General features: G+C 47.6%; 2 protein-coding genes across 3 annotated transcripts in view; both read left to right on the top strand.

Annotated features, from left to right (window-relative positions):
- LOC147624570 (putative serine/threonine-protein kinase PBL7) overlaps positions 1–27,825 on the top strand; it is a 61,258-nt gene that overhangs the window by 31,541 nt on the left and 1,892 nt on the right. The window lies entirely within an intron of this gene.
- Positions 23,472–25,226, top strand: LOC147624571 (uncharacterized). Its single transcript, XM_086819589.1, has one exon. The coding sequence runs from the start codon at positions 23,478–23,480 to the stop codon at positions 25,053–25,055; it is 1,578 nt and encodes a 525-aa protein (XP_086675715.1). The 5' UTR covers positions 23,472–23,477; the 3' UTR covers positions 25,056–25,226.

Raw genomic sequence — 27,825 nt, 5'->3', positions numbered from 1 at the left:
TTGTCAAGCGATCTACCACAACCGAAATCCGAATAGTGGCCTTGATGTGTTCTTGGCAATCCGGTAATAAAATCCATAGAAATACTTTCCCATTGATTACTTGGGATTTGCAAAGGATGCAACAACCCAGTCTGTCTAAAGCGTTCAGCTTTATTTGCTTGACAAACTTGACACTTGAGAAGATAATCTTCTACATACCCTTTCATCTTTAGCCAATAAAAAGTGTGTTTCACTAACGATAGCGTCATGTGTACCCCAGGGTGTCCAGCAGAAGGGGTGTTGTGACACTCCTTAAGAATCTTGGACCTAATGTCCGGGATTTGTGGTACACAAATTTTGTCATTACGGAATAGTAAACCATTCCGAATCATCCAATGGCCTCCTGCAGCTTGAATCGTAGATTGCTCAGTAATGAGTCTTGGTCACTCAATGAGCTCCCGTCCTGGATCTTCTGCCAAAATGGATCAAAATAACTATCAGTCTTGCAAAGCCCTCTCAATGATTGAAATAAGTCAGTAGAAATCTCGGTGAACGACAAAGTATTCACCTCTCTAGTTCGACTAAGTGCATCTGCAACACTATTCATGGATCCTTTCCGATAACAAATCTAAAATCAAAATCTTGCATTAACTCAGCCCAACGAGCTTTCCTTCCTCTCAAATCATCCGCATCACACACATACTTGGTTTACTGATGATCAATCAATACCACAAACTTGGAGCCATATAAATAATGTCTCCAAACCTTGATAGCATGAATCACAACATAAAGCTCAAGGGTTGGCCAATGAGATTGAGTGTCGTCGAGCTTTTTACTTTCAAAAGCAACAGGTCTACCATCTTGAAATAAAGCAGCCCCGATGGCATAGTCACTAGCATCAGTTTCAAGAACATAAGGCCGACTAGCGGGTAATGCTAAGATAGGTGCTTCCTTGACTTTATCTTTCAAAAGTTTGAAGGCCATATCCAAATCGTTATTCCAAGTGATAGGCTGATTTGACTTACGTCCACGACCTTTCAATAAGTCGGTCATCGGTAGTGTGAGTTGAGAGTACTCCCGTACAGATTTCCGAAGAAAAACAACGAAACGGAGAAAAGAACGAAGTTGTTTCACTGCAAAATCTTCTGAACTCGGTCATAGTCAATACTGAATCCATCTCTAGTGATCTTGTGTCCCAAGTATATGATTTTTGTCATAAAAAACTCACATTTACTTAATTTAGCATATAGTCGATTCTGTCTTAAAATAGATAAGACAATCGTGTCGAACATGATCCTCGAGAGTACGACTATATATCAAAATATCATCCAGGAACACCACCACAGATTTTCCCAAATGTTCACGAAAAAGATCGTTCATCATTTGCTGGAAAGTGGCTGGAGCATTGGTTAACCCAAAAGGTAATATGAGAAACTCGTAATGGCCATACCTAGTCCGAAAGGCGGTTCTTTCGACTTGCCTTTCATGAATACGTATCTGGTGATAGCCAGATACGTATCTGGTGATAGCCAGTACATAAATCTATCTTCGTGAAATATTGCGCTCCTGCGAACCAGTCAATCAGGTCATCTGATCTAGGGAGAGGATAACGGTTCTGAATTGTCAGCTTGTTCAATCTCTTGTAATCTATACACATTCTCCAAGTGTTGTCCTTCTTTCTCCTAAGCAACACAGATGTACCCCAAGGTGATTTACTTGGATGGAATTGGCCCATCCTCAAATAATCTTCGAGTTGTTTAGCCAACTCATCTTCCTCAGCTTGGCTCATCCTGTAAGGTGGAATACTAACAGGATGAGCACCAGGGATCAGGTCAATACGATGATCTACTACCCTTTGAGGTGGTAAGCCCGATGGTAGTTCCTTAGGAAATACATCTTGAAACGAATCAAGTATCTTCTATAATTCTTTGCTTTTAAACACACTTAATTCATTGATATCCATGGAAGGCATGAGAAATGAAGAAAGTGGAATCAATACACAATGGAAAACAGTATACAAAGAAGAATCCATTATATTTCCAAAATCAATTGTATTTACCAGAGGTCCCTGAGAGGGATTTATACAATCACCTAAAATACTATACTGGGTGTTCCTATGCTGAAAGGAAAAAATATGACTAGACCAATCTGTTTGGACTTGAAGAGTCTTAAACCACTCAATCCCTTGGCACTAGAGTACCATCAAAGACTTGAAAATGCACCAGATAAAGATGGACAATCTACAAGGACACCCTACCCTCTTGTTCTAAGATAAAGAGGTCGGGATGCCACATGCATCAGTTCTCAGATGCATGTGACAAGCAGATTCAGGGTAGACGAGGGAAATTCAGGGTTAACATACCCTTGTGAACCCTCGTTCAGAAGGGATGCCATTGTTGAGTGATCAATGAGGTTAGTTAGGGTTTGCAGAGGGTAGATTAGGTGCATGCCAGGGATGAGAAAACCAATGCTTGGAGTCACAGGCCTATGAGAATGAAGAGGGCGGGTACCAAAGGCAAAGGACACTGGATTTTGGCGTGGAGGAATGCTGGAGGACTGGAAGGACGCAGAGGGGTTGTGCTTAGGGCGGATAGGATCAGGCCTAGTTTGTGGTGCTGTTTAGACTGGCTGTTGGCAGCCCAGCGAAGTAACCTAAGTGGGCAGCCTGGGCTGCGGGCTAAAGCCCCATAAAAAAGGGTTCCTCAAGGCAAAGGACACTGGATTCTGGGTTGGATGAATGCTGGAGGACTGGCAGGACTTGCAGAGGGTGTGCTAGGGCGGATAGGAGCAGCCCTGCTTTGTGGGCTGTTTAGACTGGCTGTGGGTAACCCAGTTAGGTAGCCTAACTGGGCGGCCTGGGCTGTGGGCTATAGTCCCATAAAAAGGGCATTCGTGTTTCTAATTGTCAGGGTTTGCATAGGGTAGCTGTCAGTGTGTGACATGCGTGGAAGCTCTCGTGTCTTGTCTTATCTGCTGGCTGACAGGGGCCCTCGTCCACAACCATACCCTTCCATTCTTGATAGCTACTGAAGCTCCAGAATCAAGTCTTTATCTGCTGCAAATCAGGGATTAGCATGCCCATGTGCATGCACATGACAGTAGCTAAGGTACACGCTAGGTATGGGAAAACCAATGCTTGGAGGTGCAAGTCTACGAGGATGAAGAGGCTGGGTACGGAAGGCTAAGGACACCGGATTTTGGTGTGGATGAATGCTAGAGAGCTGGCAGAAGGCCGTGTGGAGGGTGTGTGATTTCACTAGCCTGGACATTTCCCGGTAAGCAAGGGGTGTAGTGGACTCCAAGACGTCTAAATATTTGGAAAGTACAAGCTTTGGGAATGGGGGATTATCTTGGAATACAAAGGATCTGTCAAATCCCCACTGGATCTCCTCGTGGAACGCTCCTGGTACGAGACTCGAAACCTGCAAACAAACAAACAAGGGGGGTGCAGGCTTGACTCACCTCCCAACCATGACAGCCGTGGGCAAGCCCCCAGTCTTGGCTGTCCCCACCGAGCCACGAGCTGAGCTAACTAGGTTGACGTTCCGACCAATCTCCTCCTCGTGACGTCCCATACCGCCATGAAGCTATCCTCGTGGGTCTCGAGATTGCTGCTGACCTCGGATGCGTAAAGCAGGTGCACGTCTGCACTAGATCCAGGCTCCAAGACCATAGAGCTCTCACAAATCTAGGCCAAAAACTGACACTGCTTGTACCCTTCGTTCTTGCCCTTCGCTCACTGGGCCTGTCCCTCAGTGTGGTCAGTACTGGATACTGTCGGGCGGCAAAGCTTACACTTGTTCACTCATGAAGGTTCACCGGGGTCTCTTTCCTCCCTTCCTTTTTGCCGCGAGACTCTATATGACTAATGACTAACCTTGGCCACCCTTTTATAGGCTCTTGGCCAGTCATCGGGCATCCACACTTGGGCGCCCGCCCGTCCATACTTGAGTGCCCGCCTGTTAGTCTATCCCTAACTCAGCTCGCCAATCAGCCTGCCTAGTTCCAAGCTTCCCCAAACCTCAAAGCTCGTCTTGTGTGCGTGTAGCACACAGTAGATACACACTGTGCACATGACATACTCCCCTTCCTCTAAGAGCTCACTCCTGAGCTCACTAAAAAGCCAGGGTAATCTATCTGAAGAGTAGTCAATGTCTCCCATGTAGCATCCTCCTCAACACGATCCTTCCACTTGTTCTTGTATTTCGTGATAAGCGTATTACGCAATCTTCTTTCACGAAATCCAAGAATATTTTCAGGTTCGTGCGGAACAAATGTCATGTCCTCGACATCTATAATTTCTTGAGGAGTAACTAACTGATCTGTTCCACCCAGTACTTCCTTAAGTCTACTGACATGAAATACAGGATGAACTTTCACATGAGAAGGCAAATCCAATTCATATGTAATTGAAAAAATCCATCGTGTAATACGAAATGGTCCACATTATCTAGGGATAATTTCGGAGATCGACCTGTCCGTAAAGTCTCAAAACCTTTCGGAACTCGCAAATACACCATCGTTCCTTCAGAGAACTCTCTCGGTGAACGATGTCTATTAGAATAAAACCTGTCTCGGTCTTGAGCAATTCTAATAGATTTCTTTGCATTTTGTAACATTTCTTGCATATCTTGCAAAAAATTACGTGCTGCATCATGCCGAAGTCCTGAGAATCCCACTGTAATAGGTGATCTAGGTTGAAAACCATACATAAGCATGAAAGGACTAAAACCTGTACTCGTATGCGTTGTACTGTTATATGCAAATTCTAACATAGGAAGATAATCCTCCCATGAACTGTGTCTTTTGGATACATATGCTCGAAGCATATCCTCCAAAACATGCTTCACTCTTTCAGTCTGGTCATCAGATTGAGGATGATCGGAGGAACTCAAATTCAAAGTTGTTTCCAACTTCTCAAAAACAAGTTAAATGTCTCCAACTTTGACAGCATGAATCACAGCATAAAGCTCCTTCTCAAGGGTTGGCCAACGAGATTGAGTGTCGTCTAGCTTTTTACTTTTAAAAGCAACCGGTCTACCATCGTGAAATAGAGCAGTCCCGATGGCATAGTCACTCGCATCAGTTTCAAGAACATAAGGCCGACTAGGATCGGGTAATGCTAAGATAGGTGCTTCCTTGACTTTATCTTTCAAAAGTCTGAAGGCCATATCCAAATCGTTATTCCAAGTGATAGGCTTATTTGACTTACGTCCACGACCTTTCAATAAGTCGGTCATCGTTAGTGTGAGCTGAGAGTACTCCTCCACAGATTTTCGAAGAAAAACAACAAAACCGAGAAAAGAACAAAGTTGTTTCACTATTTGCGGTATAGGCCAGTCCAGAACCTTCTGAACTCGGTCATAGTCAATGTTGAATCCATCTCTAGTGATCTTGTGTCCCAAGTAAATGATGTCTGTCATAAAAAACTCACATTTACTTAACTTAGCATATAGTCGATTCTGTCTTAAAATAGATAAGACAATCGTGAGGTGTCTAACATGATCCTCAAGAGTATGACTATATATCAAAATATCATCGAGGAACACCACCACAAATTTTCCCAAATGTTCATGAAAAAGATCGTTCATCATTTGCTGGAAAGTGGCTGGAGCATTGGCTAACCCAAAAGGCATAGTCACAGGGGACAGAGGGGACGGTAGCTTGGAACGCCGGGACGGCGATGCGGGACGAACCAGGGACGGGGACGGACGGGGACGGACGGACGTCCCCCACGGCGCGTTTCTCACAGGGGACGGCGACGGGGACGGCGCAGGGACGGGGGACGCCGGTCGGGTACGGCACTGTGCGGGGATGGCGCAGGGACGGGGGACGCCGGTCGGGTACGGCACTGTGCGGGGACGACAGAGAGCCGTTGGTCGCCGTTTTTTGCCGTTTCGCTTCCCGTTTCTAGCCGTTTATGGCTGTTGGCTCTTTGAGGCTTGGCCCTCTCTCTCTCTCTTACCCTTGAGGCTTTCCTCTCTCTCTCTCTTGCCTATCTATATAAGAACAAGCCTCTACAAGGCTACAAGCGCACACAAGTTCACAACTCTCAAGGCTCAAGCTTTCAAGGCTCAAGCTTCTTCTCTCTTCCAACTTCCAAGTTCCAAGCCTCTAGGGCCTAGGCTCTCACACAAGGCCCGCGGGCCGCCGCCCTACTATCTAGATTCTAGAATCTAGACTCTCTCTCTCTCTCTCTCTCTCTCTCTCTCACCTCTCCCTCAAGCCTCTTGACTCTTGACTCTTCCAAGCCTCTAGGGCCTAGGCTCTCTCTCTCTCTCTCTCTCTCTCTCTCTCTCTCTCTCATTCCTCAAGGCTCAAGAGTCAAGCCATCTTCAACCATGGCATCCTCCTCACGTGCCGGGGTTTCTCGTAGAAGGACAACCGGATGGACATGGTGGGAGGAGGTTAACTACACCACATCCGTTCATGGAGGCGGTTCTCGGCCATGGGTATGCAAGCTTTGTCCGTACCGGCGAACGGGTGGCGCTGACAAAGTGCGAGCCCACCTCTTGCATGAGAGTGGGCATGAGGTGAGGTTTTGCACGAATGTCACACCCGAGAAGAGGCGAGAACTTCTTGACAAGCTTAGCGTCTACGAAGCGGTTGAAGCAACAAGAAGGACACCACGAGTGGCCGTGGATCCCGCGACGATGTGGAGAGGAACTCAAGCCTCTACAATGGAGTCATGTGGTGGATCGGGATCATGCACACCATCACCTTCACCATCAAGTCGGAATGTTACTCCATCCACGACGCCGGCACCCTCCATCTCCACGGCCTCTCAATCATTACGTGGCCCACGGCAACAATCTACACTTGGGGAGAATTGGAACCCCAAGTTGAAGGAGGAGGTGGATATGGCGGTGGCCCGCTTCTTCTTCCATGACCACATTGCCTCTCAAGCGGCTAGGTAAGTGCAATCGATCATTGCCAATTCATCATTTATGTTTTCATCATCCTAGTCCCCTTCTCATTAGTAAATTGCTTTCTTGAATAGGTCGGAATACTTCAAGGTCATGGTTAAGAAGATTGGGGAGTATGGCTCAACCTATACGCCCCCCTCATCCGAGAGCTTGCGCACTACATTGCTCGAGAAGGAGAAGCGCATTGTAGAGCAAGCGACCGACAACACAAAGCGGCAATGGGAGAGGAACGGAGTCTCCCTCATTGTGGATGGATGGAGTGACACCCGCAAGAGGAGTATTCACGGCATGGTTGCATATTCCCGCGGAGAGATGTACTTCATCTCATCTCATGACGCATCCGGCACTGGGAAGAGCGCGGATGTGCTTGCGGCGGAGTGGGCCCACCATGGAGATCGTTGGCCCCGAGCATGTAGTGGGCTTTGTTGCGGATGGGGAGCCTTCCAATAGGGCGGCGGGAGCTATTCTCCAAGGTATGTATGGACATGTCAGGGTGTCCTTTTGTATGGCTCATTGCCTAAACCATGGATCAGTCCGCTCATTGAGGAGGCCACCACCATGGTCTCCTTTGTCCTCAACCACCAAAGACTTCGGCATGAGTTCAACAAGAGGTCCTGTCTCTCTCCTCAAATATTCCGACACCCGGTTTGCCTACAACTTTCTCATGTTGGGCCGGTTGAAGGATTGTAGCGGTGCTTTGAGGGGGCTTTTCCTTAGCGACGAGTTTGTCGCCATGCAAGAGTCCCATACAAACACTGGCCAAGAGTGTAGGCTACGGGCGGATGACGCCTCTTGGTGGGAGCGTGTGAAGACCACAGATGCTATGGTGAGGCCCATAGTCCACCTATTGAGGATTGTAGACGCTATGCAACCATGCATAGGCAAGGTCTATGAGGCCATGGATCGCATGATAGAGAAGTTGAAAGACTTCGTGCCTGACGAAGACAGATACGAGGAGATCCATGCCTTGTGTCTAGGAAGGTGGAATTCCTACTACTCTCCATTGCATGCAGCAGCTTATGTGGTGGACCCAGAATTCCAAGGCAACAAGCAGGAGAGCGACCGGGAGGTGAGCGGTGGATGGAGGATCATCTTGGATCGTCTTGTGCCTGATGCATCGGTTAGGCGCAAGATCAGGCGCAAGATCAGGGACCAGCTTTTGATGTACAGGTCATTTCATGGCTCCTATGGCTGTCATGATGCACAGGTTGACCGCTCCAAAGTTGGTGTTGCTCTATGGTGGGAGGACTTTGGTTCAGATGGACCGGAGCTGCAGCAGCTTGCCATCCGCATACTTAGCCAAGTCGTCAGCTCCTCTTGCTTGGAGCAACTTTGGAGTACCTATAGCCACATTGCCTCTAGGAAGAGGAACCGACTCGGGGTAGAGCGTGCCAATGACCTTGTCTTCGTCAGCGCGAACTTGCGAATGCTTTGCAAGAGCGTGACCAAGAAGGCAGATTCCTTCACCGAGTGGGAGAGGAGTCAACAAGAAGAGCAACAAGAGGATGAGGTGCAGGAGCAGCATGCCAGTGAGGATGAGACTGAGGATGAGCTTGATGCTTCTTTGGCACAAGCTACCCATGACCATGAGGCAAGCACTTTACGTGGATGATCATTCATGGATCATGATTCATGGGCCTTACTACTTAGCTCTAGCCTCTAGCCTCTAGTCTTCAGCACTTTTTTGTCATTGACTCATTTGAGTCCGTCCATGTATTTTGCCTCTCCTTAAGGCTTAGTCCTGACTCTTGACTCTTGAGTCTTGAGTCATGACTATTTTTGTATCTACTTAATTATTAATATGACTCAAAAGCTTACCATTTTAGTGTAAATTTGTGCTCATTTTGATGTACTTCCAAAGTAGAATAAGTGTAGAGTAGAAAAATAAAAAAAAAAGTATTTTTTGAGTGCCGTTCCCTCCCTCGTCCCCGTTCCCTACTTATGGCTGTCCCCCGTCCCGTCCTCGTCCCCGTCCCCCGTCCCTTGTGACTATGCCAAAAGGTAATACGAGAAACTCGTAATGGCCATACCTAGTCTAAAAGGCGGTTCTTTCGACATGTCTTCCATGAATACGTATCTGGTGATAGCCTGTACGTAAATCTATCTTCGTGAAATATTTCGCTCCTGCGAACCGGTCAATCAGGTCATCTGATCTAGGGAGAGGATAACGGTTCTTAATTGTCAGCTTGTTCAATCTCTTGTAATCTATACACATTCTCCAGGTGTTGTCCTTCTTTCTGCTAAGCAACACAGGTGTACCCCAAGGTGATTTACTTGGACGGAATTGGCCCATCCTCAAATAATCTTCGAGTTGTTTAGCCAACTCATCATCCTCAGCTTGGCTCATCCTGTAAGGTGGAATACTGACAGGATGAGCACCAGGGATCAAGTCAATACGATGATCTACGGCCCGTTCAGGTGTAAACCTGATGGCAATTCCTTAGGAAATACATCTTGAAACAAATCAAGTATCTTCTGTAATTCTTTGCTTTCAAACGCACTTAATTCATTTACATCTATGTAAGGGATAAGAAAGGAAGTAAGTGGAATCAATACACAATGGAAAGCGGTATACAAAGAAGAATCCATTATATTTCCAAAATCAACTGTATTTACAAGAGGTCCCTGAGAGGGATGAATACAATCACCTAAAATACTATACTGGGTGTCCTTATGCTTAAAAGAAAAAATATGACTAGACCAATCTATCTGGACTTGAAGAGTCTTAAACCACTCAATCCCTAATAACAAGTTTACATTGTCTAGGTGCATAACATAGCATTCCAGAGTATCTTTGTAGTCTTGAATCTGGATTGGAAGCATCTCCACCTTTCGATCCCATACTTGCCTTCCCGCAGGTAGGCGCGTATCTCATAGGTATGATCGTTGGGTGTGGTATCAAGACTCAATTTCTGCACAAGTTTGTAGTTAACAAAGTTGTGTGAGCTGCCAGGGTCTAAAAGAATGTGAATTTTATGGCCATTCACTTCTCCATAAACTCGGAGAAGATCATGCAAGCCAAATACTTTAGAGTCGAACAGACAATTAGAACATGTACTAGGGCGAGAAAGTATAGTAATTGACGTACCTGTCAAAGACAACTGATTAGCTGCCTTTGGCTTGGGTCTTGCGTTGGTCTTTGCACCCTTTTGGTTTGGGCACTCGTTACGCATGTGTCCTTTTTCTTCGCAGATGAAACAACGTCCTTCCTTCTTGAGCTTTAAAGCTTTAAGGAGTCGTTTCTTCTTCGCTGGTGTCGAACTTGAAATCTTCGAAGGTTGGTCCGAAGACTTTCCTTCACTCGTGTTAGCCATAGGTGCATAGAACTTTCTTTTATGCTTGTTCCCCTGCTCGGTAACGGGTTTCGACTTGGAAGAGACCATTGTATCGTCATAGATACGAGCTGAATGAATGGCTTCATCCAATGTTTTGCATTTGTTATTTTTAACTTGTAAACGATATGAATCTGGTAAACCAGCTACGAAGAAACCCAAAAGAGTAGTGGGATCCATCTTTGTAGCTCATCTGCAAGTCCCTAAACTTCTGGAGGTAAACTTCATAAGTGAGGTGCTGCGAGGTCATGGTCAAAGCTGTAAACCAGGCAACAACATCATGATCATCCTCTTTCTTGAGGAATTCCTTCTTGAAGACGTCTTTAAATTGTGCCCAAGTTGTTGGCTTAGGATTGAGTTCCTTCCACCAAAGCAAGGCTTTGCCGGAGAGAAACCTACTGTGAACTGGATCTTTTTTCCATCATCATATGGATGAAACTGAAAATGGACATGCCACTTATGTAGCCAAGTGTCCACGATCTCCTTGGTGCGCTGCTTTTGCTCGCCCCCGAACGATTCCGGAGTAATATTGGGGCCTCAAGCAGAGGCCAAGGTATCCATACCCGAAAGAGTAGAGAGGGTAGTGGTCAAGAGAGAGATGGAGTTCTGCAAGGCTTGCATTTGGGTGGCGATTTGTGCCTGACCTTCCGAAGAAGAAGCGTCAATAGCTACTTTGAACTCTTGGAAATCTGATTTTGACACATAATCATCAAAAAGATTGGCATCGATATCTTCCGTAGCCGGCAAGCCTTCGCGTTCGACAAGGGGCTCCAACTCCGATTCTTGGGTCGACATCGTGAAGAGGACAAGTGGAGAGAAAATTCGATCTTTGCACAATAAAAGTGCAAGGGAACTTGAGAGCTTGAGAGCTTGAAAACTTGAGAGATGTGTGGCAAGAAGCCCACTTAAGGGGTTTATATAACTATCTCCAAAAGTTACTTGCGCTTTTGCTTTTGTGTTTAAAAAGTATATATATATATATATATATATGGATATATGTATTTTGCTTTCTTGAAAAAAAACAACAAGGGGTCTTTAAACTCAAAAAAAAAAAAAAAAGAGCCCAAATCGGCGAGTGCTTTCCTTGTTTTTTTTCCTCTTCCCTCCTGGATTAACGTCGTCGGCCTGCCTGCTGGCGTCACCCGCGTTGTTGCTTTCGTCGACCGTGTTGCCAGCGCTTTTGAATCAGCCGGCGCTGCCTGCTGTCAGGTGACCGTGACTGCCGGTACGTCATATATGCCTGCACCTGCTCTAGCCTGCGTAGGCCTAGGCTGCGTAGGCCTAGGCGCCTGCCAGCCTGGCCGGCTGCGTGGGCATGGCTGCCTACACGCCTTTGCCTACATGTTCGGGTAGCCCACGACCAGCACGAGCATGCGACCCAGCACAACCGATCCATCACTTCTCTCTCTCTCTCTCTCTCTCTCTTTCGAGTTCAACCAAAATAAACGAACATGCTTTTCTCTCAGCTGAAACTGTTTACACAGTTCAAAACATCTTTCCTCTTCTTTGCAAAGCAAACAACCCTTTCTAGACCACAATCGCTATCATCACGGGTTCTTATGATGAAAAAACAACATACTGAATCTGAAAAACAGCAATATGCACAGAAAAACAGCAAGCTTTTTGAACACATACCTTTCTTTAACCTCATCTTCTCTACCTACCGACTTGCTCGTTTACGAGGCATGCTCTGATACCACTGTCAAATCCCCATTGGATCTCCTCGTGGAACCCTTCTGGTACGAGACTCGAAACCTGCCAAACAAACAAACAACAAGGGGGGTGCAGGCCTGACTCACCTCCCAACCATGATAGCCGTGGGCAAGCCCACAATCTTGGCTGTCCCCACCGAGCCACGAGCCGAGCTAACTAGGTTGATGTTCTGACCAATCTCCTCCTCGTGACGTCCCATACCGCCTCGAAGCTACCCTCGCGGGCCTCGAGATTACTGCCGGCCTCGGTTGCGTAAAGCAGGTGCACGTCTGCACTAGATCCAGGCTCCAAGACCATAGAGCTCTCACAAATCTCGCAAGACTCTATATGACTAATGACTAACCTTGGCCACCCTTTTATAGGCTCTTGGCCAGTCATCGGGCGTCCACACTTGGGCGCCTGCCCGTCCATACTTGAGTGCCCGCCCGTTAGTCTATCCCTAACTCAGCTCGCCAATCAGCTTGCCTAGTTCCAAGCTTCCCCAAACCTCGAAGCTAGTCTTGTGTGCGTGTAGCACACGGTAGATACACACTGTGCACATGACAGGATCACACTTCTAAAATTTAGGAGTTGCTATTTTTGGCTCGACTCTGATGGAAATTTTGTTCCCACCATCACGTTTCATCATTCAGCAGTCATAGAAGTTAGTAGAAGTCATGTAGAGCCAGACGTCGCCCCTTGGGGCTGATCAAGGGCCTAAGCCATGTACAAGCATTTCAGCAACCTTTTTGTACCATAATACAAGAAAACCTTGACACCAACCCTCTCTCTCTTTCTTAATCATGTGTTAGTCATTATCTTGTTCTCAATCAGGCTTAGGGGTGTGGATTAGTACAACAAGGCTTCTGCGCATGCAACAAATGGGCTTCCAACTGGGATATTTTTAAAGGTAAAGATTATGGGAGGACCCATCTCTTAGGTTGGGACGTGTGGCAAGAAAGTGGATCAAAGTGAGACAAGTGGCCTCACTTGTTAGAAAGTGGGTCAAAGTGAGACAAGTGACCTCACACTTGTCACTTCAGCTATTGTGTGGCCCTCCACTTGTCATTATAGCCTTCTTTTGCCATTTTAGCTCATGGGAGGCCCAAATCTATAAATTGGAGCTCTCTCTTTTCATTTGGACAGGCTCTACTGCTGCAAAGTGGCCTCTACTATGTTGGCAACTCCTCCAATGTTATGGCTCTCTACCACCATTATAGGTTGCCCTAATGCTGGCTACTCTCTCTCTCTCTCTCTCTCTCTCTCTCTCTCTCTCAGGCTGCCCATGGAGTATACGTGTTGTTTGGGGATTGTTTTGAAGGCTTCCAGTGCGAAGAAATACTAAAGGCAAGGGTATTTAATCATTTTATTATGATTTCCAACCATTGTACTTGTTGTACCAGCCACTGTACTTGCTATACCAGCCCTTGTACTTATTGTAGCAGCCATTGTATTTGCTGCATCAATGTACCTACTGAACTGCTGGTGCACTTGCTGAGTTTTTCTATCACATATGGCACCTTGAAGATCCGTGATGATGGGGAAGATTAGTATACAGGTGTGTCAACTGTATTGTATGCTGTGCTGTGATGCGAGTTCTCTTTTGAGAGACAGTTTGGGAGTCTGTGTTGTGATGCAGAAGCACTGGATGTGTCAGGGTGTGATGCTGTTCATAGTGTGAGAGGCTATGGATGGTTGTGGCAGCCTTGATCATGGGAGAAAGCTTCTGTATGCAGACTCAATGTGTGAGAGTCTTTCGATGTGAACAATGGCTGGACTTGTTTGTGGATGCCGAGTGGACAAGAAGCCAGATGCAGGTTCTTTGCAGACTTCAAGGGTTCTACTGCGACGGCTGAGTTCCCAGCCTTATATTGTAATCGAAGCTCTTATAATCAATTAAAGAAATACCGCAAGGGGCGCCACTGCGATTTGGGGCCAATAGGTGTCCGTGTACTATTTGCAGGAGCACTCTAGCTCCCCCTGTTTGTTTTCCTTTTCTAGGTCCTCAATGGTGTTGAAGTGTTTTATGTGCGAGTGTTTGTTCCACCGCCCTTTGCTCTCTGAAGGCCGGTTTACAAGGTTCCGTTGCCGGGACACATCGTCGACTTTCTCAAGGAGGCGAGTCCGTGGTTGCTTTGGTCGGGACAATCGCCAACTTTCCTAAGGGGGCGAGCTCGTGGTTGTCTCATGAGAGTCACATCAAAAGCTTCAACATGAGGAAAGTGAAAAGAAAGTGCAGGACACAGTGCAGGATTTTGTGTCTTTGCCTATATGAGGTGAAGAGCAAGAGCTGAAGATGAAGGTTAGGAGAAAAGACACCAAGGACAAGAAGTAGTCGGCCAGGGACAAGAAGCAGTTGAAGTGTTATGGTGCAGGAGATGCGTTGAAGGCTATGGCTTTCGACACAGTGTCACCAGTGGTATCTTCATAGAGGCTTCATGGGTTCGGAAGACAGTTTCTTTCTATGTTTAGCAGTGGTGATCTACTATGCTTCATCGAGGACTTGTGCTTACCACTTGGGTGGAGTGCAAGCAGGTTTTGGGTGCCTGAGGATGTATCAGATGAGGCTCAGATGGAAGTGGAGGAACTTGACGAGGTTCTTATTCCTGAGCATATACTGGCACATAAGGAAGGAAAGGTACAGGGTAAAGTTTCCCGTCGCTATCCTGTGAAGTTCAAGAGCTGTTCACTGATGGATACGAAGTGGATGGAGGAGGTTCATTGATGGATGCGAAGTGGATGGAGGAGGGTGACTTAGCAGATTCACCTCAGGAGTTGCAGCTTTATCTTGATGCCTATGAGTTGGAGTCGACTCTTGTTACGGCTCATTCAGGTTCAGCAGAGCATAGGTCTGGAGCATTGCCTGATGCTCAAGAGGGGGGTAGCACCTCCGCTCCCTTGTGTTTTACAGACAGGCTCATTTCTTATCTAGGAGTCGCTTGGTGACATCTTTGTATTCACCCGAAGGTACTGAGGCTGACAGTACATCTGCTTATGGGACTTCTATGATATTGTGTTCTAGACACATGAGATGATGGTTGAGTATGGTTCACAGTCGCGCGCACCTGGAACTCTAACTGCAACTATGGATAACTCTATGGAGGACATAAGTCTTGCGAGCAGTCCTAGAGTTGGTTTGGTTCATGGAAATATGGATCGAACTCTGTTTGTGCATGTATGCATACACTTTTTGAGGTAGAGGTATTTCTGTATTCTGGTGCCATTGGATCCTGGTACCATTGAGAATACATTGGGAAATACTCTGCATTGTGTTGAGTGCTGCATGTATATTGGTATGATACATCAAGTGCTTTATTATGTTCATGGATGCACCATTGGGTGTAACTCCTGCGGGATGGCCATGAGACATATGTGGGAAAGTACTTGGTAGACGTAGTGTTTGGATGCATTGAGTGCTTGCATATGCTCATGTTTTACCTTCAGTCGTGGGTCCTACGGGATGCCCATGGGCGTAAGGCTTGCGAGCAGCCCTTAGACTGTTACTTTGGAGTAGGTAGAGCATTTTGAGGAGCATATTGTTTGCGAATGCATATGTGCGTCATGCATATGTGTGCCATATGTAGAATGATGCATGGTTTTGTTTTTGGCTAACACAGTTAACGTGTTTCCATTTGATTTTAGACTTTTGCTGTAGGTTCTGAAGGAACAAGCAAGAGGACAGTGTGGCTTATTGTGCAGGATGATTGTTCTATCATCCAGATGCATTGGAAGGCCATTGTTTTTGTCATATGGGGAGTCTTTGCTCATAAGATGCTTTACTGTGCCATTGAGTGCAATCGAGGACGCTTGCCATTTTTCAAGAGGGGGGTATGTCATGACCCTGTGTTTTTCTCTCGACAAGATGCAGATGTGCACGGGGACATGGTGGACAGTGTGAAATGGCATCAGGTGGGAGTGAAGATGGAAGCCCATGTGTGGATAACCCCATGTGTGAAAGGGGACAAAGGAATTTTAGCTTTGAAGGTTTAAAAACCTTTAAAATCATTTATTAAGCCCTTCATTAAAGAAACGTGGCCCTTATGTTATATTTGGGGCCACGTGTGCTTTTTGGGCAGAAAAAGCTGGAGGCGCCTTACTCTTGTGGGGTGGTGTGCTTTTTGGAAGAAGTGGGCTGCAAGGAAGCATGGGGATGAACAGCACATGGGCTTTCTCTCTATCTGGCTAAGAGTCGACTGCAGCATACCCACGTTTGAGCTTTTTGGAAAGAGAAGATGCTGGCTACGCATGGAAGGGCTGGACTGCAGGTACAGTCCACGTGGCAGTGTACGGCTGCTGTGCAGGTACAGTCCACGTGGCAGGCCAGGCGGCTGTCTGCAGGTACTGTCCATGTTGCAGATTTGGTTGTGCAGATTCTGGCGCCTACTGTGCAGGTCTTGGGCTGGCGGCTGGAACAGTAACTGCAGGCCTGTACGGACAGCAGGTACAGTCCAGTACGGAGGCTGTACGACAGCTGAATTCAGGTGGCTGCAGGCAGCGCTGGACAGAGCAGCGCATGTTTTTCTCCACGCATAAGGGGCTGGACTGCAGGCGCAGAGGGCTGAAGCTCATGCTCTTTTGCACAAGAGACGCTTACAGGTTGGTTTCTCTAGACACACAGGCAGCCAGGTGTGTGCTTTTGGAGGACGCCGTGTTTCTACAGAAAGGAGGGGCTGGTTTTTTTCATGAACATAGACATCATGTCGATGGTGTTCATCAGATGGAACTTTCAGCCTTTCTATGCTTTGATTCAGGACTGTTTTGGGACAGTTTATGGGCTGTTTTTGTTTGGTCGCAAATTCAGCCATGTGCTTGGGTTTTTGGCTGCAAGTACAGATCTTTTGGTTATGTTTCTTGGCATGGGAGTGATGCAAGCTCGCATGGCTGCGTGCTCATGGAGTAGATTGTTTTCTTCCTGCTAGAAAGGAACAGTGGGACCTACAGTTATGGGCATCTCTATGTTGCCAGATGTTTCATGAGGGAACAGGTGACTAGATGTATGCCGTTGTTGGCGAAGAGACATGTTTTTGGGTTTCTCTAGGAGATAGGTCACATGCAGGCAGAAGGTACAGGAATGGACACATGCTTGGTACAGCCTTGCTACTGATTAGACAGGGGACAGGGAATCCATGACAGAGATGGATGGTACCCTTGGAAGGTAGAGAGGGTTTGTACAGGTGTGTCAACTGTATTGTATGCTGTGCTGTGATGCGAGTTCTCTTTTGAGAGACAGTTTGGGAGTCTGTGTTGTGATGCAGAAGCACTGGATGTGTCAGGGTGTGATGCTGTTCATAGTGTGAGAGGCTATGGATGGTTGTGGCAGCCTTGATCATGGGAGAAAGCTTCTGTATGCAGACTCAATGTGTGAGAGTCTTTCGATGTGAACAATGGCTGGACTTGTTTGTGGATGCCGAGTGGACAAGAAGCCAGATGCAGGTTCTTTGCAGGCTTCAAGGGTTCTACCGCGACGGCTGAGTTCCCAGCCTTATATTGTAATCGAAGCTCTTATAATCAATTAAAGAAATACCGCAAGGGGCGCCACTGCGATTTGGGGCCAATAGGTGTCCGTGTACTATTTGCAGGAGCACTCTAGCTCCCCCTGTTTGTTTTCCTTTTCTAGGTCCTCAATGGTGTTGAAGTGTTTTATGTGCGAGTGTTTGTTCCACCGCCCTTTGCTCTCTGAAGGCCGGTTTACACCAATATCATGCATAGTAATTCGTACACCTGGTTCTACCAGAGTAGAAATGGGCTTACATTCATCCATGTGAAACCTTTTTAGCAAACTTTTTATGTACTTAGTTTGCTGCATAACAATGCCATCATCTGTATGCATAAACTGTATGCCGAGATAGTAGTGTAAAGGCCCCAAGTCTGACATATCAAATTCAGCTTTCAAATCAGCTTTGAAATCTGAAATTTGTGCTTTGCTAGTACCTGTAATGAGCATGCCATCTACATGCAAGATGACTATGAGAATATCGGCATCGGTTTTCTTCACATACAATGTGCTTTCAGCTAGACTGTTCACATAACCTTGGAGGAGCTGACAGCACTGGATATGGGCAACATTTGTTGGAGCTTGGGGCCCGACACCATCTCGTTATTTATAACGGGATGACTCAGTGGCCAGATTCAGGTGGGTTGACTTGCTTTCTAGTGGGGGGTGGCAGCAGTACAGTGGACTATGTGATGGGATCCCGGGAGGCAGCAGATATGGTGTCTCACTTTACCGTACCACCATGCCCCATTGGGGCAGATCATACATATCTATCCCTCACTTTCAGGAGCTTACTGGAGACCCACCCACCCATCATACAGCCACCACGCACTATTTTCCACTTCACTTGGGACCTAGCCGATGTGTATGACTTTTTTTTTTTCCGAGAAAAGATCCTTTCATTAGTTATAAAAAAAAAAACGCCCACTGGGCTACAAAACCCTCTCCTGCTCATAAGAAGGCAGAGCAGAGAGCCAATCAAGGTAGTTAGGGAGACTCTCCCTAGGTGCAAAAAAGTACAAATAACAGTACAAATAACTGGGGCCGCTGCGCCAAGTGGTGTGGAAGGCCTGGCGCCGCAAGATCGCTCGATCCGAGTCGCCCCGGATGCGGTCATACTGTGCTCGTAGGGTGTGAATCAGCTCCTGCCAGATCCCCCGAACAGTCTTTGGTGGTGGCTCCAATCTCCCCTCAAAGGCTCTGAAACAACGGGCTCTCCAGGTGAACCATATGGTGAGGCTGCTGAGGAGCTCCCATTGTAGATCCCTCTCCCCACCCAATATGAAATTTCCTTTTTCACAAATTCAGCTGTCTTTAAAACAATCATTTAATGAAATCATAGTGTCACTGATCATAATCCTCCAAAATCTCCGGTTGAATCCTTATTTCCAATCATTCCTTTATCACTGTACCTATGGCATCATTGGCAATCAGAACGCTCACCACCTGCCCACTTAGGGGCCTTTTCGATGGTTCCTAGCTCATAGTACTCGGCAATATATTCACATATCAAAATGGAATCTCCATTGAAGATCAGCAAGATCAACCAATAGATCCATATGAAAGAACCATGGATGCATCCGTTGAGGACCAACTGGCAACAAGGTCAATCAACCAGATCCATGCCAAGGCGAGGGTGGCCCCTAATGAATCTGATGGCCTGGCTGTCGTGCTTCGTCTCGTATCCCAGAGCAAGCCTTGACGAAGTCGACCTAGCAGCGGCTCCCCATGTATACAAGCCCTCTGGAGAGAGGGGGGCCAAAATGTGTAGCATCCTCAGCCAAATCTGCTACGCCTGTGGACAGTCCCATAGGCAATGTCTGTGTGTCTCCAATGGGTGGCGGCATCGGACGCAGGCCGACGGAAGGCCACTTTAGACAAGCCAGGTGCCAACTGCAGAGCCCCTGTGGGCAACCAGCCACCACTGGAAAGTCGAAATCCTGCGTGCCTGTCGGCTAGCCCAGAGCCTGGTCCAAAAATCCTCCAGGAACTCCTGTGAGAGTCCCTGTAGCCGCCAATGCTCGGATGCAGTTGGAGAGACCATCCTCCTCGCAGTCAAAATATGCCTCCCCAACCGAACAGTGTACTGGAAAAAGGTGATCTCTGTGGCCTTGGGGGACGCATAAGGATCATGCCACTTGTACTCACCAGGGTTCCACTGGAGTCGGGCCAAGGGGCGCGCAACATATGCCCATATGTGCCAATCAGAGTCCACATCTGAAGGGTCTGGATCAATATGCCACTTTCGAGAAGCGGCGGCCACTACCCGTATCCTCTGAAAGATGCACTCTGCAACCAAAGGCGACTTATGTAGTCCTCCCCCTCCGATGGTGCTAATTGGAGGTTTCAACATGGTGGAATCCCCAGATGATAGATACCAATGTCAAGGAATCACAATTTCAAGAAGGGTAAAGAGGGCTTGGGAGAACCTTAACAAGACCTACTGGATATAGACACCTAAAAAAGGAGTTCACATGGAGCAATAATAAACAAGGGCACCTGCTCAGAAAGGCAAGATTGGACCACCTGCGACTTGGCATCCAACCTTTGCAATGGATACCTAAAGGCCAAAGTAACTATAGCCACAAGCATAGCCCTCTCAGACCACCAACCTATCTTAGTACAATTGGAAAAAAGTGAGTCCAAAATCAGATCAGGGTGGTTTCACACTGATCCAGCTCTTTTTGAATTGCCTTCTGTCAAAGCATGGGGTGGAAGAAATATGGCGCAAGCACTTCCTAGGAAAATATCTTTCAGCCAGGAGATGGTCTCTAGCGACAAAATAAACTCAGAGATTCCTCAACCATATAAGAAAGGCAGTGGTGGTGGCTGAAGTCAGACAGGAGAGGAGAAATGCCAAATACAAAAGAGTGATCCTGCTAGAGCAAGAGGTCAACAAAGGCAACCTCTCCCTTCAATCCTCTGTGCTGCAAGCCAAAGCGGACCTCAAAAGAGAAGAGGAAATCTAATGCCACCATTTAAGATTGTATTTCAGAGAGTGGTGGCCTCCGCCTCCACTCTCTGAAGTCTGCCCTCATCCTGTATCTCATAGTAGAGGCATCTACCATCCTCAGTGCAAGCTCTGACAGCAATCAGGATCTCCAACTGTGTAAAGGCTCCCATCCACCATGGGGCCACTGGCTCGAAAGGTGTGAACCACTCCTGAGTGAGTGTCTCTTGAATGTCATCCCTCATAATCAGCCCCCCTCTGAAGTGACTCAGCCTCTCCGCCTGGATCTCCTCCGGGAAACTGCAAAAGGCCCGCCAATCTCCAAAACTGCATGCTGGGCCTACCGCCAATGAAGTACCTTCCGCTCCTTTCTAGGATAGGATCATTGGTGGGCTCAGTGCTTGAGACTGGCCCCACAGCAGCTCGGCCGTGGCGGAGTCCAGGAAAGCAAACTGTGACATGGAATAGGCGCTCTCCCTGCTCGGCCGCTGCTGCGTCGAAACCATGCTGCCAAGGTCTGAAGAAGGCCCAAGCGCCCCTGATGTCAAGGGGACTCATGGCTAGGACTTGGGCCACGCTCTGGGCTGTCTTGAACTCAATCTAGTAGTGTCCGCGGCCCAGTAATTGAACGTCCAAGATCTTGCCCACATCTGCAAGAAGGCGGGCTTGGAAGGAGGTGCCACGTGTCACATGCGTGCATGACACGTGGCATTCTCTTGACATGTGGCACTATTATGGTTGATGTGGCAATTCCATGATGTGGCATGTCATGTCACCAAGTGCGAGGTGGCAAGAAGATGTGGCATTAATGATGACTAGGATGATGAGCTGGGGAGTCAACTAGGTTGACCATGTTGACATGGAGGGTGGAGGTGGCAAGGTGAGGTGGTAAACTGCTTATGTGGATCCTCTTGAAGCTCATGTGGACATAAAGTGGTATGCATATATAAGATTTGTGCCTATCCAAGCCTCACTACCTAAGCTTTGAAGTTTACCAAGCCTAGATTTCCAAACCTAACTAGGATTGGTTTTAGACTTGAAAAGGGGAGAGTGGACACAATATGGAAATTTCAGGAGCTTTTTGCCTTCTTAAAAAAAAAATAAAAAATGCACGTGACAATTTTTACACACAATGGCGACCTTCCTAAGGCAAAACTAACATCGATCCTGGTACCATGTTTAACACAAGGCATTATCCACGAATCTATTAGCTTACTTTAGGCAAGGCTACCCCCTATCAACCAAGGCATCGGTCTAGAGTAGAATACTCCTCGCCTACCAAGTATCAATAAGGCGATAGGCCAACATTAAAGCACATCATAGACTTGTATTACCATTTTCCCTCTGCTGGGGTCAGTGCCAACTATACGGCAGATGGTGGAATGTGCCTGGAGGCGTTCCACCTCTGCGGCGAGGCTCGCTTCCTCTTCTGGCGAAAGAGAAAGCCTGATGGGGGTATCCTCAGGGGCGGGCGAGGGGGCTGCGGAAGAGTCCCTCTTGAGGTGGGGCGGGAGGAAAACGGAGGGTCCTGCAAGAACCAAGCTGCACAAAACAGGCGGAGCGGGGAGGGAAAGAGGGGGAAGGGCGGAAGACAGAGGGGAAGGGGCGGAAGACAGAGGGGAAGGGGCGGAAGGCAGAGGCGGAGAAAAAAACAAAAAGGGGGGGGGGGGTTAGCGGGGAACGAAAAGGGGGGGGGCGGGGAAAGCGCGAGAGAGCGGGGGTAGGCAGGGGGGAGTGGGACGCGGAGGAAGGGGGGGAGTGGGGGGCACGAAGGAGACGGGGCAGGCGGGCAGGGGGCAACGGGCACGGAAGGGAGGGCGGGGGGCGCGAGAAGCACAGGGGCGCGGAGGGGGGGATGCAAGCAGGCGGGGTGAGGCAGTCACGAGGGCGGGGAGGGGGCGATGTGTATGACTATCATGTTCATGATCAGCTATTTGCCTTAGATCCATCGGCACCCATGGCTATGCTCACCTCCCAGCTCTCACATGTACTGCACTCCGCAGCCGCGAGGAGTTTCCCATACCACATACAGACATGACAGCCACCTACATATGGGAGCATGCCCCAGAACGGATGGTATGATGATGAGTGCAGAAACCTTTACCGCAGTCTCCGAGTGCAGAGGGCTCGTGGGGAGATCACCCAGAGACAGGCAGGCAGGAGGATACATACTCTCACCCGCCGTAAGCGGCGAGCTGACACATATCACATGCTCATGAGCAGAGATGCTGCTGCTGCTGCTTGGAGGAGACTTAGAGAGCCCCGTCCTCCCACACCTGTTACCGATCCTCAGACCTGGCAGACATATGCAGAGAGACTCTATGATGTGCCTGCACAACCCCCTATACCACAGCCCACAGAGCCATGCTCCGCAGTCTCCACCTTCTTCACCCCACCTATGGTTAGGAGGGCCATATGCTGACTCTAGCATGGACGGGCGACAGATCATACAGGATTACAGGGAGAGCATCTCATCTATGCTATTGATACATTGGCACCATTTCTTGCTCATCTCTTCAACAGAGCTCTGTCAGAGGGGTTTCTGGCTGAGTGGACGATGCACACTATTGTGTCGATCCATAAAGCGGGAGATGTACTAGACCCTGGGAACTACAGGACCATCATGATTGGCCATATATTGGCCAAACTATACGGGGCAGTTTTGCAGGCAGAGGTGAGCACTCATGCAGAGGATGGGGGATTGAGAGCAGCAAGCCATGGAGGCTTCCGACGAGCCTTCTCGACCATCGACCACATTTTTGCATTGAGGTGCCTGATTGATCAGGCCAAGGCACGGAGGCAACGGCTCTATTGTTGCTTTGTGGATTTCCGCAAGGCATTTGATACTGTGCCCAGAGAGCGCCTCTTTCGGCGACTACAGACACTAGGCATACCCTCAGACATGATGTGGGGCATATACAGGCTATATGAGCAGGTCTTTGGGAGAGTCCGATGCCCAGGAGGCTTGTCCGACACAGTTGCTAGCACCATTGGTGTGAAGCAGGGGTGCCCGCTCTCCCCCACGCTCTTTGGGCTCTACATTGATGAGGTGATTGATTACATCACACTCTGGGGTTGAGCTATCAGGTATTATTGTCCATGTTATGCTTTATGCTGATGACATCGTCTTGGTATCCGACACGCAAGTTGGGCTTCAAAGACACCTTGTGGCTCTTGATGACTTTTGCGCAGAGCAGGGTCTCACAGTGAACCTTGGGAAAACCAAGGTTATGATCTTCCACACCTCACCCGCAGTCAGGAGCCACACTACTCTCACATTAGCAGGAGGGCGGGTCGAGGTGGTGAGCTCTTATGTTTACCTTGGCATCACATTTACTAGCTCAACTGGACGCTTCTCCATGGCTCAGGCAGTACGAGACAGCGTGACCCGAGGGTATGCAGCTCTTGCTGGCCTTGAGCGTCAGTGTCATCAGGCACATTTTCAGGAACCCCGCACGAAGGGGTGGCTCTTTGATACATTAGTGACACTAGCCTTGATGTATGCAGCAGCGGTTTGGGAAGCAGGGCTTGCAGCCTCCACATGGGTACAGCTAGAGAGACCACAGATCTTGATGCTCTCGAGGATGATACGCAGCAAACCATCCATCCCGCACGACATTGTTCGAGCTGAGTTTGCTGCACCACCTATGGCAATGGAGGCATTGTTCAAGACGATCTCCTTTATATACAGGATGAGGGAGATGCCCACGGAGAGATTATCCCGCCGACCTTTTGAGGCATCGAGACAGCTGGCCAAGGCTGGATACACTGGATCTTGGTATGCACAGATGCTACAGTGGTTCTCACATCATGGGATAGACATTGAGCAGTTGCCACCTTTTCAGTATGATCAGTCTGCTCCACGGGGTTACCTTTCTCTCAATGAGAGGAACAGAGTGATGAGACAGGACATATGGCAGCGCTACATACAGGAGACATGGACAGCACCAGAGAGCCCACTACCACCGAAGATGCTGTATTACAGAGACCACTTTATGAGCATCTCAGGAGATGGGTTTGTACAGCGACCGCGGTATATGGATGCATACATGCCCCACAGCTCTCGTGTTGCTATTGGACAGCTACGAGTCTCATCACATCAGCTAGAGATAGAGGCTGGGAGAGCGGCACGGGTTCCCAGAGCCGAGCGGATATGTAGATTGTGCCGCGAGGAGGGGGAGACTGAGGATAACTTTGTATGTAGATGTAGAGCCCACCAGGCGGTCAGAGATAGTTATGCAGGATTGTTTGAGGAGCACTCTTCACTACATCAGTTGATGGAGGCCTCGGACCAGCGACAGCTTGGTAGACTACTACTAGAGCTTCATAGTTCTCGAGAGAGACTCCTCCAGACACTTGCTCCCACTAGGGGTGGGAGACAGTCCCAGCTCACAGATTTCTTCCAGAGAGCTATGCCAGTGCTAGCTGATGTACCACGTGGGGTGACCGCACAGAGAGCAGAGGAATTGAGAGCCAGGAGGAGATCTAGACAGATTGGACACAGAGCACCCCGATTCCATCACCGAGAGATAGCAGCTATCCAGATGAGACACCATATGGAGACACAGGAGAGGCTAGCTTGCTTTCATTCAGACTCAGGGTACATGTTCACGCCACTCACAGCCTCAGCATCGGCGATGTATGATATCTTATATCCCTCTTATGGCACTGGATGGAGTTAGACATAGATCTGCATAGCATGCTTGTACTACCCCTTCAGCATATAGAGATGCATCTTGCCTTAGCACTCCATCCACACCCCCACTCCCCTTTATATTGTTTGTATATGGGCTCCACCGATCCATGATGATTCACAGTTGTATCCAGACACATGCACACTTTTTCTTTTCTTTCTTTTCCTTTTCTTCCGATGACCGGAAGAACACAATTGTATTATTTTTTGTCTCATAGGCCGACTTTGGCCTCTCGTAGACGTTAATATATCTTTCTCTCTCTCTGCACATCCTCACACCAGCTAGAGATTGAGACTGGCAGATTCAGAGGAGTACCAGCTGAGGCCTGGATTTGTCAGCTGTGCCAGATGGAGCCAGAGACAGAGTTACATTACATATGTCACTGTCCAGTATATTATGAGATACGAGGCCGTTTTCACTGCCTGTTCAGAGAGGGCTTTGGACCACTTTCTAGAGTCATGAGATACCAGGATCAGAGATGCCTCGGATTGTACTTGTTGGAGCTGCGTAGACAGAGCGGGTCTCTTGAGAGGGAGGGGATCAGAGAGGGAGAGACACCTACAGAGGCAGATTACAGACTTCTTTCGACCAGAGATTGAGCAGTCAGGTCAGCAGGCATTGCAGCTAGCCCCAGAGTACAGCCGCACCAGAGGTACACTGATTGATCGGGCTATAGAGCTGGGGCGGTCCAGGCGCCCCAAGATGAGAGGCCCATCTCGACACCGGCGGAGACTACAACAGAGGATCAGGACCATACTAGCACGGCATGGGAGACGTCCAGTCAGAGTACTCACCATGGAGGACATTGAGGATATCCGCCATCGACCGATGAGAGACATCTTTGGATAGTGATGTGTATGATGCTTACCTTTGTTGCTGGAGTTTTCCTCCCACATGTTATCCATTAGGAGCTCCTGGTACCGTACTTTTCCTCATAGTTGTTTCAGTTTCAGTTAGTTGTTTAGTTGTTTTTAGCTTTCCTTACACAGACATTGTATCAGATCCACCAATTGTTGTAACCTTTTTGGTCTCATAGGTCATTTTGGCCTTTTGAAGACGTTAATATATCATTTCATTTCATTTCTCTCTCTCTCTCTCTCTCTCTCTCTCTCTCTCTCTCTCTCTCCCCTTCTCTTAATTTTTCTGGTCAGCTTGGCCAAGGATTGAAACCCGGATAAAATTCCATATATTGGTTTTAAATACCCCTTTCACATCAGCCCCTAAATGCTTCGTCTACTCCAAATCTGCTCATGTTGTTTCTGTGCTAAGGTTGTTGTTCGAACGTAATCTTGTGTTCCCACCTTGTTTATTCTTATAAGCCAACACCTGTGGGCACACACTTCTCCCGCCAGAGGCGTGCTCCTAGCCATAGTCACAAGAAACGTTACGAGGTTTTTTTTCATTTCGAGGATTTGTTTCGAAAGGTTTCGTCCCTCAGCTAAGAAACCTTGAGGTTTTGAAAAATCAATAATTTCATTAAAGTATAAATACTTAAAGAACTTGTAGTAGCCATCTAAAAACATAGTGTAATGATGAAAAAATGGTGTCTTCTCACACATCTCAGGGAACCATCCTTATTTTGGTGAGGCATTATGGCAATTTTGCTTGATTAGATGCCACAAGTGATTCACCTGTGGGCACACACTTCTCCCGCCAGAGGCGTGCCCCTAGCCATAGTCACAAGAAACGTTATGAGGTTTTTTTCATTTCGAGGTTTTTCGGGTTTTGTTTCGAAAGGTGGTCCCCCTCGGCTAAGAAACCACAGGGTTTCGAAAAATCAATAATTTCATAAAGTATAAATACTTAAAGAACTTAAAGTAGCCATCTGAAAACATTGTAATGATGAAAAATTGTGTCTTCTCACACATCTCGGGAAACCATCCTTATTTTGGTGATTCATTATGGCAATTTTGCTTGATTAGATGCCACAAGTGATTCAATCAAGAAATTGAAGAAGAGAAGGTAGAAATTGGGAAAGATTTAAGGCATTGAAGGATGGTGTATGACAACAAAGGGGAGAGAAGAGAGGAGAAGAAGAGAAAAGGAGAAGAAGAGCAAGGGAGAAGAAGAGAGAAGAAGAGAAAGGAAGAAGAAGAGGAGAATGAAGGGAGGAGTAGAGATGAAAGAAATAGCAGAAGATGGAAAAGGGAAGGAGGGAGGCACGAGAAGAAGAGGGAAGGAAGGTGAAGGTGATGAAGAGGATATGGAAGAAAAACAAAAATAAGAAAATCTCAGAAAAATCACTTGCGAGGGGGGACATAACCTGAAATTTGGGCGAAACTGCCGTACTGGAGAGGTTTCGAGGTTTTTAAAAATCGTTTCGAAGTTTCGAGGTTTAGAGGTTTCGAAAGCTATAAACAGGTTTTTTTGTTCCTATGCCCCTAGCCTACCTGTGTGCAACCCAAACATCTCTCACTTAGGGCTTTTGTCCATATATCAAATAGGCGTAGTTATTGGGGAATGCCATTCCTCCACCTAAAAATGGCGAAACGTTGTTCCTCAGCCTTGCTGTCTTCTCATTTCTTTGTTTCCTCATTTCCAAATATGCCATTTTGTAGAACATGTTTTCAACGCATTTCATACACAAGGCCTTTATCTATAACGTAAACTCTCTTGATGTTTACTATTTTCCTAGGCATGTCTATTGTTTGCTATGCTTTTTTAGAGAGAAAAACATTGTTGGTATGTCCAAACATGTCGACATGGTGCTCCCCCATTCTCATTGCCCTCAAGGAACCATGTTCCATCCCCAAGGACC

Source organism: Cibotium barometz, chromosome 25, assembly GCF_041138505.1.
Source record: "Cibotium barometz isolate CiBa-2024 chromosome 25, ASM4113850v1, whole genome shotgun sequence".
Lineage (NCBI taxonomy): Eukaryota > Viridiplantae > Streptophyta > Polypodiopsida > Cyatheales > Cibotiaceae > Cibotium > Cibotium barometz.
The sequence above is the reverse complement of the archived record's forward strand: the minus strand, read 5'-3'. Positions and strand labels throughout refer to the sequence as shown.

What these genes read in the sequence shown, in the direction of transcription:
- LOC147624571 (XM_086819589.1), top strand. Translation starts at nt 23,478, where the DNA reads ATGCTTTATGCTGATGACATCGTCTTGGTATCCGACACGCAAGTTGGG.